Genomic DNA, 15335 nt, shown 5'->3' with positions numbered 1-15335 from the left:
ACACTTCATTTAGGTTAAGTTGGCTGATTGCTTTTCAAACAGGCTTTGCAATCCCGGCCAGATGGCTTAACCAGACGTCTGTGAGATGCTCTTCTCAGCTTTTTCATTTTCTGGAACCATGATCAAGTTCTGTTCTTCATTCTTTTGTTTTTATAAAAATATGTTTTATTATCTTGTGCCCCCATCTTGTATTTCATTCTATGGACTGACTTATCCTAGGGGTGTAGCTCCCAAGTGGCTATTTGTATGCTCCTGTATCATGACCCACCAATGCCCACTGTAGTTTCCAGAGATCTGAACACCAAAACTGGGGTGAGGACATATTTCTCAATATTGATACATACGGACATTTCACCCCAAAGAACAATATCTTGATTTGTTTATCCTATAATCCTATACATTGATAATATTATTAAATTACATAAATACAACAATAATGGATACGTGTCCTCTCTGACATCATAAGTATTGATCTCTACCAGTTAAGATAATTAAAAACAAAACTGCAAAATTGCATGCATTGCATCTTGTTGGCATTTGTCTTTACCTTTTTGTAGTGGAGTGCAGTTGTGTAATTACAACACAAGGTGTCAGCATTTCGCCCCCCATTAGTGGCTCTAATATCTTCAGCTTCTGAACAGGAACTTGTATGAAAAGCTCGGCAGGATCCTATTGAACAGCTTAGTGCTCCCATGAATAAACGTCTGAGATATAATACTATTTGAAATGGGGGGGTTGTCATCTGTGTATTACATATAGTCATACATATGAGAATGTAGATATATACTTATCAGTATCTGTGGGAAATGTTCTGGTTCCTAATACATTTGAAGTGCCTACACCTCTTTTGCATGAGTTGTTGTAGTGCAGAAGTGAGTCGGTTAATCATTTCCAAACTCTAAACGGGGGGATTATAAAAAGGAAATGAAAATTGTGAATTCCCAATATAATTCTCATAATAAAACAATTAATACACTACTTTAAATCCTGTCTTGACGTTCTCAGCTGTCCTTGATTGCCACATTTGTCGACGGCCCCATTAGGAAGCTGTAGGGGGCTCCCATGTGGCACCATGTCACAGTTAAGTCCCCAATCTTTATTAATTAATGCCACACTTATAACTCAAATATGACATCTGTGTCTAAAGATGGGGGGAGGTGGGGTGGGGGGGCAAGTGGCTTTTAGCAGACAGCTAATTCAAACGAAATATTCCTCTGAGAGCTCTCCACAATTGCATTAACCATGTGCCGCTGTGCCGTGCCACACATTTCTGTCACTTAAATTGATGGGCCGCCGGACTGCGTGGCTGAGCCCTGCCGGCGCTCACTGCCGCGGTTCTGACAAGATAAACCGGCTCAATTAGGCTCAGTTCTACACAGGGCTGGCTGGGCATATGGTTAGCAATAACTCACTATCTCTCACTCTCATGAATAAAGGAGCCGAACCGCTATGTATTCACCCCTTGACAGATACGTATGTCTTCTTTCCCAAAGGTCCGTCCCCCCTCGGAAGAGCTTCAGAACGCTTCGGGTTGATACATCTTTATAGCACACGAGGATCTTGCACAGTTTTAAATAAGGAGAGCAGGGTGTGTGAGGGGAACTACCCTACCTATGATTTAATTAAGTAATGGTAGTTGTATATCTTTGCAGAACGATCCTGCACACATTTTAATGCATTTGACCTTTTTTTTTTTACTGATTTAGTAATCTCAATTCATGATACAGTGTGTGGGTAGTATCATCAAGTTCCAATACATCAACCAAAAATGCTCTAGAGTTATTTCTGTCCTGAACTGGCCTTTGTTTGTGTATGAGAACAGCCCGGGGTCATGGCTAAGTAGCCCAGGACAGTATCAGACATCACTGCCTTATCTGCAAGTTGCCACTAGAGTTTATATCTGAGACACTGAAATGAGTTTGTTTGAAATGAGCCGTGTTTCTGTGAATACTTCAAACCCTTCAGCTCCAAGCATGTCAGTGGGAAAGAGATATCTACTTGACCACTTTCTGGCAGTAGGCCATTTTCTTACCCTGGACAATTAACCCATTGGATGCAGTGAATTCATTTTAGAAATATCCTTTATTTGATTTTATTATACAATGCTTTTTCTGTTCATATCGTCTTTATTTGGAGCTACCAGACAGGAACCAGCTCTATCTCTACTGTAGCACCCTATGCTACCACTTGATGCTTGTACCATCTGACCCACTTGGGACTGCATATTGTACATATTTCTTCATAAATCAGTGAATTCCTCCGAGTACTTCCTCATCAGTGACTAATGTATTCTTGTTCCTCTTTAAATCTGGGAGCCAGTGCGGAGAGGTCAGCGCAGGGGAGATACGTTCCCTCTTTATAGTGTTGGTCAGGCATCCAGTTCCTGCACAGCAAGCTAATTCTAAATTATTCATGGTCTGAATCACAGAAAACACGTGCATTGATTAGTGTCGAGACTGGGGTTTATCCTCCTTACTTGGCTTCTTGAGGTTAGGTTGACCAGGCCACAGTAGGATTAGAGGGTGAGGAATCTGATGTAGCGGCCATAGTCTGGTGAGAAACGCGGAGAAGGGACTAACCTAGTTACCTGCCAAGAACTTCAGAGCTGTGCTGGGTTATTTTTGGTGTGGTTTCCTTGTGTTATTTCGAGAGAGTTTTTCTTAGTCCCTGGTCCAGCACTGTACTAAGGAAGCACAAGGCCAGGTTTATAAACCTAAAGGATACTATTGATTCTCCCAGCTGGAGGACACAGAAAGTTCATTGCTTCTCAGTTGCTTATTGAGTTGTTAAATCCAATTGCTGGTGCAAAATAATCCACCACACTGAATGCGTTTCTCATTCCCAGCCCCTCTACAGCTCTGTGCAGCTAATGAGCCCAGAGGATCAACAAAGCTGGCAGAAAACGGGGTCAGATCTTTCGGAAAACCTTTAGTACTTCACTAGCTATTTCGTCCATTTCGATCTCGGAGCTTTACATCTCCATACAGTGAATCAGTGTGTTTGAATAGAAAAAAATAAATTGTCAGTCCTGTAGTTGAATACATGTACCAGCACTGAAGTAAATGCAACTCAATTAGATGCCAAATTACAGCAATTAAAGGTTGCATGATTTGTCACTTTGGGTTGGCACAACCTTCTGATGGTGTATTGCTGTTCACACTCTGCCGTAATTGCTTGAGCACTTAATTTATGAGAGGAGTACTTGAATACATACAATATCCTAATGAATGAAGTTAAATGCAAATGAACCTGCATTTGACACAATGTCTGCTCACTGCCTTGCATGCTAGCATGTTTATTTTCTATATTTCTCTTGGGGGTACAGTTGCCCTCGAACATTCCCTTTATTGTCTTTAAATCTTATTTAATCTAGTGCTGTCAAATGCAAATGTATTATCTGTGTGTAGTGCTGCTTCTCATGATACACTAGAAAGGTGGAAAATCTGAATTTCTACACATAGGCCTATGTTCTGTATGCCCATACACAAAACTACAGATTTATTTAGATTCACAACATATATATTCTCAAATATGGTGCATGGAAGGTATATTTTAATAGTATAAACTGAAACATGAGGAAGTTCCACTACTCACATGGAAAACCGTCCAGTGGAAAACTGCAAACTGAAGACTATGGTACTTTATTTACTTGCACTTAGTGTAACTTTGGAAAATCAGGCTCTTGGTGTCATATAATACAAAAACCATTTTTTTCAGCTCCCTACTTGAGGAGTTACACTGAAACAGTGATGCTCAGAGTAAACCCAATATCTTGGGTCATATTTCAGGAATCAATATTGGGAATGTTGCTCTGAGGACAGTCGGAGAGTGTTGCATTATTGATGGAGGCTGTCTGTGGGCCACTCCCCAGAGATGGCTAAATACTTTAGTTTTAAAAGCAGTTGATCGCAGATGCCAGCGTGTCTGGTACAGGAGAACAGTGGGTCTGCAGGAGGTAGTTGGAAGGGTCTGCAAGGTAAACTATAGGTAACTACTTCCGCCATGGGCTACTTCTTATAGCCCAAATACATTTTTATAATAAGGATGTTATATTCTTTATATTTTGTATATTGTTTTTAGTCCAATGATGAATAGCAGTCACTTCCTACACTTAATGTCACTGTATTCGTGTGTATGTTGTAAAAATTCACTATGACGTACTTCATGAATCATACAACATTGTAGCCACGATGTCTAGCATCATCAGTTTCTGTGCCTCACCGTAAAGTAAAAAAGAAAATGACAGTATTTTTGCAATTTTTTGATTCTATAGCAGATTATTTGGGTTTGCTTGTTTATTGTTTGTCTCCATAACTGAAGGTCAGACATTACATAGTGAATAATGCAAGTCAGGCACATCTATCCTTTGGCGTGGCCCATTAATCATCTATGCGAATGCAGAGTCAGATACAGTTGGAGAAAAGGTCTCTGGATTGCTCTATTAAACTGTAAGCACTCGACTCTCAATCTTTAATGACACCTGGGAATCTGCCCTCGTTTGGGGTGGGCCGGGGGGTGGCTGCAGTCGCTGCGGGTGTTTAAGGTGAGGATGACCTTCATGCAGTCTGTCAATGGGCCATCCAGATGGGATTGCCATGACTGCCCTGCGGCATTCCCTTAAATAACTTTCCCTCTGAGATCCCCGATTTCTTTGTTGTGTGTTTTGTAAGGGGCAGACATACGTTTGTTCATGTGCTATATAATGAACAATAACAGCAGTAGCAGTTTGCATGTGTGTTAATGTTTTTATAATTGGCAGATAGACTCTAATGTGTCCACTTGATAGAAGGAGCATTTAAAAATAAAATAAAGCAGGTGTCCCAACCATCTGTAAAAAAAAAACCCACGCACATTATGAATTATTTAGATATTTAATTAGTTACCAACATAGGTTATAACATTAATACATATATTTAAGAAAATACTATTTTTCTATAGACCATTGTTGTGTGAGCTGTTGCAGGCCAAATACACCCTCCCCTGAAACAGCGATGCAAACCTTTTGCAAAAGGTTTAAAGTGTTGTCTTTGTGCCTCATGGGAAGAGCAATTGTAAACAACGGCTTTGCCTTACTTGACCGTATTGGTGCCGTCTCCCATGAGACTTACTGCACAACAAGGGAGCGTGACCCTAACAACCTTGGAGCCCTCTAACCCTCAGTGACCCCCATCCCAGTCAACCTCTAAACGAATAACAAAACCACCACAGGAGCAGCCTGGGTTAACTGGCCATTAAGTTAAAATGAACCAAGTACTTGGACCTGCTGAGATATTGTAACGTCTGCTGTGGCCGAGATGCTTCCAGGGCTGGAGGCTATAGTCTCCTGTAGGAGCCGCACCTGTGGGGCATTGCAAGGCCAGTTCAACAGTTTGATGTTTGTCAGTGACTCTCCTCTTAAAGAAAGCCACTTTTTTCTTTGTTAAGCATTGCTAGGACTCCCCTATAGAATTGTTTAAACAGGCATAAAAACATTATCCCTTCTGCAAAACTGCTTTGTTACACTATATACATACGCCTCACCTTTTCTCTCATTTAACATTTTTCTTTTATAGAAGAAAACTGCACCATATTCAACCCCCTCGCTTGTCTCAGGCATAAGATTAAAAAAAAAAAAACACAACAATGTAAATGAAATCCACACAAATGTGCATGCACAAGAGCGCAGTCTCGTTAGCATTCCCACAGCTATTACAGCAATTGCAATGCTGGATCTGAAGGACAGTGCCTTAAGCTCACAAAGCAGGCTTTTTAATTGACTTGTGTTCGTGGCAGCGCTCCATGAAGTGAAATCGGTGCTTTGTGCAGGGATTGTGTGCTAAACCGATTCCGCTCTTAGAGCTGTTTACACCGGTTTAAACTTTTCTTACTACGTATCACTGGTACTTATCCCATGACAAGATGCACTTGATTATTCATCTGGTGGTAGATGTGGTTGTTGCTTCTTTGTTAAGACTAGCACAGACTGTTAACATCCCATGTCTGCGATTAAAGGGGGTTATTATAAATTTGCAGTTCTGATCTTTTAACTTTAAACTTAAAACATAATACAATGTTATTCGCTGTTTCCGTTTCATTGTTCAGATTGTAGTTTTGTGAAGGAATCCACATCTGCTCCAAAGAAGCTCAAACGCTTATAACTAGCAGGTCCCTCGATTTTATCAGTCGATACCTCACAGAAGTATTTTAAATCTCATAAAGCAACTGCGTGCTCGCACTGATAGAAACTTTTCCACATTCGGTCCCTTGTAAAGCAGGATTCAGTCTTCCGTTCAGGTTTGGAAGGCAGATCCCATTTACTCTAACCCCCCTAGCGCACTTGAGCAGTCTCTACTATTTGGACTTTTCAGGGCTCTGTGTATTACTTCACTGATGATGTCTGCAGGACAAGGTTTGCCTGACTCCTGAATACGTGCTGCTCCCCTCTCTCTCTCTGTGGAGCCCCCTTTTCTATGGTTTTGTTTCACTTTTGTCTGGTGGAAAGAAAGGCTTCCCAACCCTCCACCGAATGGCTTTGTGTGCCAGCATCTCTGTTCAGAGTGGCGGCATCCCGGTGACCAGCCCACGCCACACAATGGAGCAGGTCAGATGGAAAGCCAAGACTTGTGCTTGGGGGGAGGGGAGGCAACAGGATCTTGCAATCATTTTGAATCATTTCAAATGAAGGTCCCTCTGTTTTTTTTTTTTTTTTTTTTTTCCTCTTATGGCACTGACAGAGATGGGGGGCTTCATATGAAGAACAAAACACCTGGACAGGTTTTGAAGATTTTGTTACTTTAAATTAAAAAGAAACACAACCAAACTTTCTTATTTCCCCCTGGATTTCATAGAAAAGTTTACAAAGGCTTGAGAGAGGGAGGAGTATGTATTGTGCAAAAAACAAAACTAGTATTTTTTTTTTTTAATAAAGCGGAGAAATTTGAATTCTGAGCCTGTAGTACACCCACTGAAACCTGTTTTGTAAATGTAATTAATTCTGAAAGACCTCAGATTTTTTAGTGTTTCTATGAGTTTCATACTTTTTAAATACTATTGAGTATATACCCACATGCTCTGTATCAATGTGAGGAAGGCCGATTATAAACTTTTTATGGTGCCAATAGATGTGAAAATGCCTACTACCTGGCTTGAGGAAGCTGTGGGAAATTAAGTGGACAGAGGTTAAGAGGCTCGTTAGAGAGATGTAACACTCTTCTTCGGGAACGATCTGCCCTGGAGTGGAATTGTGCGCCCACTGTGTGAGTGTCTGTAGAGTTGGAACCGTTCAGGCCTGATTATTTTGTAATTGCTTTTTTTGTTCATTCAAACATATAACAGCATTTTGAAACCAGAACACCTCTAAAATAAGAGTGTGACTCAATTAGCTGTAAAAGAGAGCCTCAAAACCTCTAAGAGCTTTTGTTTCAGCGATTTGCAGTTGTGTTGTGCTTGATTGCATATGCAAGCTATAATAGTTCTGCCCCCCCGCTCCTCCTTCAGTGACAGAGATGTTGACAAGCCTCCTAGAGACGAGAACAATACTATTATAATTAGAACCACCTCCTATGTGAATATATTAACACCACTTTAGCTTGAAGCGTGTCTAACTGCAGACAAACTCCCAGCAAGCCAGGCAATGGCACAACGCTGAGCTTTTTTGAGTTGAGTCACATTTGAAAAACAAACAAATAAAAAACATAAAAATTAGTCTGATAAGTTGCTGTGTTAGAAAGTTAATTTTTTAACTGGTGGGGCATAAAAGTCTCTGAATTGAGCCAGACAAGGCTGAGGTGTCAAATGTTAATTTCCCACTGAAATTCAGGCAGCATTTGCAACCACATTGAGGTCCTTTTGTGAGTTTTTACTACCCAGCAAAGAAAAAGCAAAGAGTGAGTTTGGGGGGTGGGGGGTGCTGGGACCGTGCAATGGGGGGGAGAGGAGGGGGCTACCCTTGTACAATGAATTAATTATAGATATACTCTCAGTTGGCAGCATTGTTAGAGAGAAGAACGGAGTACACAAGTTAGAGCAGTTTTCTGACCTTGCAGCAGGCGAAACCTCCAGGAAGATCATGCAGAAATGAATCCACATTAAGTAAATCTAAATGTTCAGCAAGTTCAGAGCATTACACACACAAGAGCAGCTCCTAGGAGCCCGGAGCTGCTGATGCCTGATTGTTTTGCAGTGGGGGGCTTTTCCTCCCAGCTCATTGTGCCGAGAGGCTGGGCCCGGCTGAGAGGGATCATGTTGCAAAGCGTCTGTGTCCTCCTCATTGGGACTGCTGGCCAGGCTTAGAGCTGCATGCTCGGTGCGGTCCCCACACTCTCACTGCACCTTGCCTGCTGCAGGGAACACAGGACTCCTCAGCAATAGCCAACTCCTGCGTGCTTGTGCAGGCGGAGGAGAACAGAAAAACGCAATCATGGTGTTTATCGGCACCACTCTGAAGTCTGTGATTAAATACTTTAAGAAGAAAGGTAAGCAACCAGATGTTATTTTTGTTGTTTGGGGTTTATCTTTCAAGGTCACATGGTGAGCATTTCTTATTTCTTCTTGGCAGTAAGATGGTCAGGTCAGATAAAATGAGGTCAGATTACTTGAGTTTGGCGAGTCTTTTGTGCCGATGAGTTGGGGGCTGTATCTGAAGGGGAATCCAGTGTCTGAAGTCATTCTCCTGGTTAATAACTTCAAAGGCTGTTCACTTTGTGCCACAGTGACAGTGTGAGGGTGTCTGTTTTTCCTGGACCTGCAAAGCCAGGCTGAGATTGTTACTCTAAATAAGTATGATTTGGAGATCTCTGCAGAGCACAGCTTGTTTGTGGAAGGTATTCGATTTAAGTTATCACTAGAAACATGAAAATGCTGATGACCAAACTAAAGTTTGTTTTGCATGTCTGTTTTTGTCATTTAAGCAGCTAAAAATATTTAAAGACTCATATTTTGGTAACTTGTTAAAAAGGTGTAGTACTGAGTTTACTTTTTATTTTAGTATGACTGCTAATTGGTGAGATGATTAAAGCAAGTCAAGACTATCCATTAATTGAGATGCCTAGGATTGGATTTCAGGATCAATTAATACATTCAGGGGGAAATCTGAGTATTTAGAATTCACAATTTTCGCATCGTGTACACTTTGTGTTTGCATTTTGTTAGCTAAGTTTCAAAACACTTCAGTTCCAAGACATTCTCATGTACTCAGTCTCTCAGTCTTGTACAATTTCACCTGCAAAGAGCACATGGGGGACATGTGCATTTTTTTAAATGTGGCAATTTGACCCCCCCTTTTTGAAAAACGGGGATGCAGTTAAATTGAATGATTTAATTCTGCCCCCCTCCCCCTCAAAAAAAAAAAAGATTGTGGGTTAGAAATTGTTTTATGACCCAGTGAGCCAGTTCTTGTCTCTCTTAATTTTGAGTATTTGCTATATCCTCCTCAGTTCAGGACATGCTACAAACAACCGTTTGATCCCATAGCTTTTTTAGCTTTTCAGTCGGCGGTGTTTTGTTTCCTAGCTTTGTTGATGGAGAGACTGATTACAGCTGCACAAACACAGGGCGTGGAGAGTAAACACTAAAACATATGCACTACAATAAATAACCACAACAAGTACAACAGGACTGTCCGTCTCCTCTTTGAAATCTTGGATGGGAACCCTCCAGGTGTTTGTTCGTATTAAAGACTCTAATCCACAGAGATCACAGTAAAACAGTGTTATTTCAAATGGGCTAAATATACAGAATAATAATGGATGTTATGTCTGTAATTATGTATATAGCATGTTTGTGTATGTATGTATATTATACCTCATTATAGGGCTGAGTCTTCTAGGGTAGTATGGTATTGTGAGAGACAATTGTGTGTGTAGATCTCTATAGAGGTATAACAATAATAATGTATGCTCAGTGCATGTGAATGGTGGAGAGTATTTGTGCAGTTATCTTTGTAGTTGACAGTAGAAGGCAACACAGCAATTGTCAAATAATAATGTTCTATATTAGCTATAATCAGTCACCCTGATCGCTAATCCATGCTGCAGTCACTTGTACCTTATTGCTCGATATTATATTTATTTAGGGCCAGACCATGTATTTACTTTGTTCAAACAAACAGTTTTTATGTAAATGCAATCAGTTGATTTTTTTCCAACACCGGACACAATTGATTGTTGAGGGAGCTGTCAATACGAATCGATGTGCGATCGGTTCCCAGTGGGAGCAGCACTCTGCATGTGTCCATCCCAGGGCATTTCTGTGCTGAGGGGTACCATGACCGGGCAGCCAGGGAGTTATGGATTGCAGAGTCTTACTGTAAGCACAAGCGCTGATCCACTGATTAGTGCTGAAAACGCACTTTTCCTTCTTAGCTGCCTGTTTCTCTCTTTTGTTCTTTTCCCCCTATTTTATTTTTTCTTGAACATGTCTGAGCTCACTGTTCACGTGTGGCTGCTTGCACTAAGTTATCTGAGCTTCTCTTTCTTGAGCTCGCTGGAAGATGACCTGGGGGTTCCCGGTGTCATCAAAGTCCTTTTTGGAGTAACTTGTATGGAGGTGCAGAAAGGCCACAAGATAATTGATTGATGTTGTGGTGAGATACTGTTTATCCTATAGGCTGGATGAGGTTATGCCATGAGTTCCCAGAGTGCACTGCTCTGCTGCCTCTGCTGCAGGTGGCTGGGCAGTATCTGGCTGGAGAACAACTCCGCTCTCTGTGCAATGCCTTTGGTGTCTGCAGGTTCAGGGTCTTCGGTCTTTCCTTCTGCACCAAATCCTGTGATTGATGTGATAAATGAGTTGAAGGTATCATGGCAAAACCTAGCGATTGGCTTTGAAAGCTTGCATATCTTCCTGGGCCAGCATGGATTTTGTAGCATTGAGAGAAGTTCAGTAACTGGTGCCTCCAAATTGAGGTGAAAAACAGGAACATAATTGGAGACTGTAATTCATTAACAAACAAAAAAGGAAGTGCAAGCTAAGCCAAGACAAAGAAAAACCACTGTTACAATTCACTGACTCCGAATGACTGATAGATTGAGGCAGGGAGGTTCACATCTTCAGTGCCCAGTCTCCCCCGGTGCACAGCCTGTTCCTGGACAAAATCATCCTTAAATGGACGTGTTACATGAAGCCGTGTGCAGAGTGTGTAACAGAGTATCAACCGCTCCAGTGCTGTGATATTGTGCTGCTGAAGGAGGTCATGAAAAACCAAGTTGAACACTTAACTATGCAGTCTCACCACAGATGCGGCATTAGTTGAAGATTGAGCCTTCTCAGGTCAGGTGGTGCCTGAGGTGCTTTTGAAAGCGGTTTTGTCACTGTCTGCTGGGAGAAGTATTTGCCTTGGTTAATGCACAATTAATCTGTAAATCATACGATTGTTCCCTGCCTAGATTGTGATTCCCACCAGCAGTGTCCTCTAAAGCGATTCAGTCCATGATCTGACAGGCTGGCGACAGGCCCACCACATCCCCCAATGACTTATTTACTTTTCAGTAACTAATTTGAAAGACAGATATTTTTAGGGTTGCTTGAGAGCTTGCAGGCATTAATGAATGGGATTGAGGATAACTGAGGCTAAATGAGCACTGGGCAGTAGTTATTCTTGTTCCTCCCCTGGTCTGAGTCTAATCTAATTTGTGTTTCCTCCCCTGGCAGCGGTGTCTAACCTGGATGATGAGAGCAAGTGGACAGTGCACTACACAGCCCCCTGGCACCAGCAGGAGAACGTCTTCTTGCCCACCCACAGGCCGGCCTGCGTGGAGGACCTGCATCGGCAGGCCAAGGTCAACCTTAAGACCGTGCTGAGAGGTAAGCGAGGAGGAATCCCTTACAATTATTTTATTGAAATAAGTATTGCATAGGATAACGAAAAGTACTGAGACCGAGAGTGCCGAGACATTTTCTCATTGTTCAGGTGTAAGATTTGTGCCACTTCTAGGATTAACAGTTTAATCTGTTTTGACGAAACAGAAGCGCTTTTATTTACTTTTAACTTTTTAATGCTTTTGAAGTGCGGACTGAAATGATTTTGGAGTCTGAGCACCTGTTTTGTGGAATTCAAGAAAAACCTTTGAAGTGAGTTTAAGGGTTTATCGCAAAAAATAATACATTTCACATCTGTCATCCCACCAGTCTTGGTCATATATTGTTGATATACTGGTCCGGCATTTGTTCAGTTCATAGATGTACTGAACGCTCCTCTGAACACACTTTCCAGTGTTGCTCACATACGCCCACCATTACCTGAGGCTGGAGGATTGGACAAGGGGAGAGGTGGAGCAGGTAGACAGCGCATCAAAGAGGGCAGATAGGAAAGCCAAGGCTTTTAATTCATGGCTGTCGTTTGCCAACATGGTTTCCCGTTTCAAGGTCACCTGACTTTGAATTGACCATGGGAAGACACCAGGCCAGTCCACAGGGATGTTATCAGCCAACTGACTTGGCTTTTGTGTTGAACAGATCAAAATAAAGGCGTCTCGAGCTCTAATGTCAACAAAGATACCTTTCTGTTGTTCTCCCAGCTGGGACCTTTCACTCATTGTTCCTTGCGTTGTTGTCTTTTGGCTCAATGAGCCATCGCTTCAGCATAAGCAGACAAGAGCTGACTTGCTAGAGTTGACTCATCCGAAGCCCCGCTAGAATATTACTGCTGATCACTGTCATCGCACAAAGAGATGAGCAGGGATCCATATGCGCACCTTCTCCATTTAGCCCAGGCTGGCGTTTTTCACCCAGCAGGTGTCCCTCGTCTTTACCGGAGCATGACACGGCAGCGCAGTTTTAGCCAGATACAACCCTGCTCTTAATTAGCTAATCACAGATCATTGTTGGCCTTGTTGTGGAGGTGCTGCTTTATAGTGTCCTTTATCCATTCCACAATGGGATCTCCCGTCAATCCCCAGCCAATGATCATGCCGTACAAGCAATCTTTTGAAATACCAGTAAGAAACTATACATCAGCCATTGGGCTCTGGAGAATATTGTGGATATGGCCTTTTACTGGTATTGCACCTCAGTTAATCCTTTGAAACGATTACCCTGGTAGTATTAATCAGTTTTTGTGGTCGTACTGCTCTCTGGCATATTGTATAGTGTCTACCTGAATGAACGTCCTTGAAATTTTACATCTGAAGTGATTCAACTACAGTCCTCTGTCACTGAAAAGACAAAACTAAAACAAATAATGTAGCTTTTAATATTGCATCTTACTTGTAAGATACAAAACATTTGTGAGGATCAGGGTCAGTGTCCACTCCACTCACTTTGTGTGGAAAGACAAAATGAAAAGAGAAAAGAAAAGAAACATTGGCACAGGATCTTCAGCAGTCCTGATTTTTCAGCCACTCACACAGACTGACAGTAATGTGTCTTCTACAGCTGACCAGTTCTCTAAGTGTGAGGGTCGGATGAGAGAGGAAGAAACAACAGGGATAAAAAGGCAGCCAACTGCTCGATATTTCCATGTTCACAAAATACAATCAATATTTAATCAGAGAGGCTGGTCCTGGGGGGGTGGGGGCAGCACGAGAGAGGGTTTTCTATGTCTCTCCGGCCTAAAGGGCATAAAAAACAGATCTATTCCTATCAGCATCCTCCAGACCCCCGAAACAGTCTGTGAAAGAGGATGGAGGGGGTGTGGGTGCCAGACTGATAGTAAGATGTATGTGTTTATACTTTTGTTTATTTGCAAAATGAGCTTTATTTCCTTGTGCAGTCACAGCCTTCTCTCTTCATTTGCATCTCATTTCCCTAACAGCGAATACATCAGGGCATAACTAATTAATCGCAGCTTTTTCATTACCAGTAGGTTATCTGCCATGACTCCTTTATCATCCGCAGTGAATGATTGAGAGATATTGTAACAGTACCTGTTTGTTCACTGAATGGTAACATAACAATCACCCAGTTTAGATTAAAACAAATATTGTGGGAACATATATTTAATTACGTTGTTTGATTTATGTTGGAACATATTTATATAAAACAAAATAGAATTGTGGTTCTATCAATACTGCATTAGCATATGTCAAAAATGGTTTACATTATTTCTAAATACGCAATGTTGAATTCATTCATTACGTGGCAATCAGTATTTTAGGAAATGATGCTTTAGACAGTAAGCCTCTGAACGACCAGACCTCTGTGGTTCTACTTTAAAGCTTTTTGAAACAGACTTGCTGGACGGCATTAATAACATTACAGTACCTGTGCTCTACATGTCTGCTGCCCAGCACCCCATGCCGTTTCAGGGAGAGACCCAGTTCCTCAGACAGAGAACCGTCTGATCTCGCACTCCCCGTCTGCGCCGCCCGGCTTTGTTTGTAGGCGGCCGGTAATCTCTGAAACCAGTCGTGTAGCTACATGTCTTACTGCCTTTAGCCTTATAATCACTAATCGCTGTTTCTTTGGGCTGGAGCTTGGAAGATCTAGATCTGTCTCCATCCTCTTTTATGCCAAAGCTTTTGTATTATATCAAGTGGACCTTTTCATTTCTCCTTCGTAACGCATACTCAAACAGCTTGAATGTGCAGTAGCTCCTTTCCAAGGGTACAGGTTTACAATAGGAGAGGTGATACTCTGTGGGGACCAGGGGCTCCACACTGTGCCAGTGTTAGCACCTCAGTGAGACCCTGGCACAGAAGGAGGATGTGAAGTTAAACCATCTTTCTCCTTTCCCATTGTTGCGGACGTTAACACCTCCTACTGGAAGGACACCTCTTACACAGCAGGCCTTTAAATGCACTCCATCCCAGCTTTAACTGCTCCGCTTGGGGCCCCAGCGCAGGAATGCTTGGCCTCCACAAGTCTAAAGTCGAGTGCTTTACGAGGCGACAAGTGGTTGTTGCTTGTCAAGTTCACCGCCTGTGGCTTCACTATTTGTTCAGGCACCTTAAACTGTCTGGAGCTTCAGGCCACTGTGAACAGTGACTGTTAAACCACTGTACAGCTTTGCGATTTAATACACAGTTGTAAAAACTCATATTGTTTTTATTTATTCATTGGAAAAGTTTAAGATCACAAAAAAAAATGTTACAGAGAAGAAACACAGAACAGCTGCAGCAAATATAAACCATCCAACAAATCAAATCCAAAATGAAAAAAAAAAAAAAAGAAACAGGACACGCCAGCACTTTCTGAAATAATCGTTCGGCATGTAAAAACAGGAACATATTACGTACATCACACTGATAGGATGATAGGATGTCTAGCAACTAATAGGAGGTTTAAGCGATTTGATGCTAGAGACTGCTGGTGTTTTTTTTTTTTTTTTAAACCGCATCTCTATTCTGCTTCTTCTCACACTTAGAGAAGAGACTCTATTCTACAAGGCCACTGTATCTCTTTCTGGCCCCCCACCTCCA

At 41.9% G+C, this 15335-nt stretch overlaps 1 protein-coding gene across 5 annotated transcripts in view; it reads left to right on the top strand.

Annotated features, from left to right (window-relative positions):
- nhsl1b (NHS-like 1b) overlaps positions 1–15335 on the top strand; it is a 92752-nt gene that overhangs the window by 58254 nt on the left and 19163 nt on the right. For 4 of the 5 annotated variants that reach the window (XM_066693877.1, XM_066693717.1, XM_066693800.1 and 1 more), the window contains exon 2: positions 11629–11781. In XM_066693877.1, coding sequence (XP_066549974.1) covers positions 11629–11781 — 153 coding nt within the window. Of the gene's footprint in view, positions 1–8187; positions 8454–11628; positions 11782–15335 lie in introns of those variants that run through there. The other variant, XM_066693956.1, reaches the window with a different exon arrangement.

Source organism: Amia ocellicauda, chromosome 1 (genome assembly GCF_036373705.1).
Source record: "Amia ocellicauda isolate fAmiCal2 chromosome 1, fAmiCal2.hap1, whole genome shotgun sequence".
Taxonomy (NCBI): domain Eukaryota; kingdom Metazoa; phylum Chordata; class Actinopteri; order Amiiformes; family Amiidae; genus Amia; species Amia ocellicauda.
The sequence above is the reverse complement of the archived record's forward strand: the minus strand, read 5'-3'. Positions and strand labels throughout refer to the sequence as shown.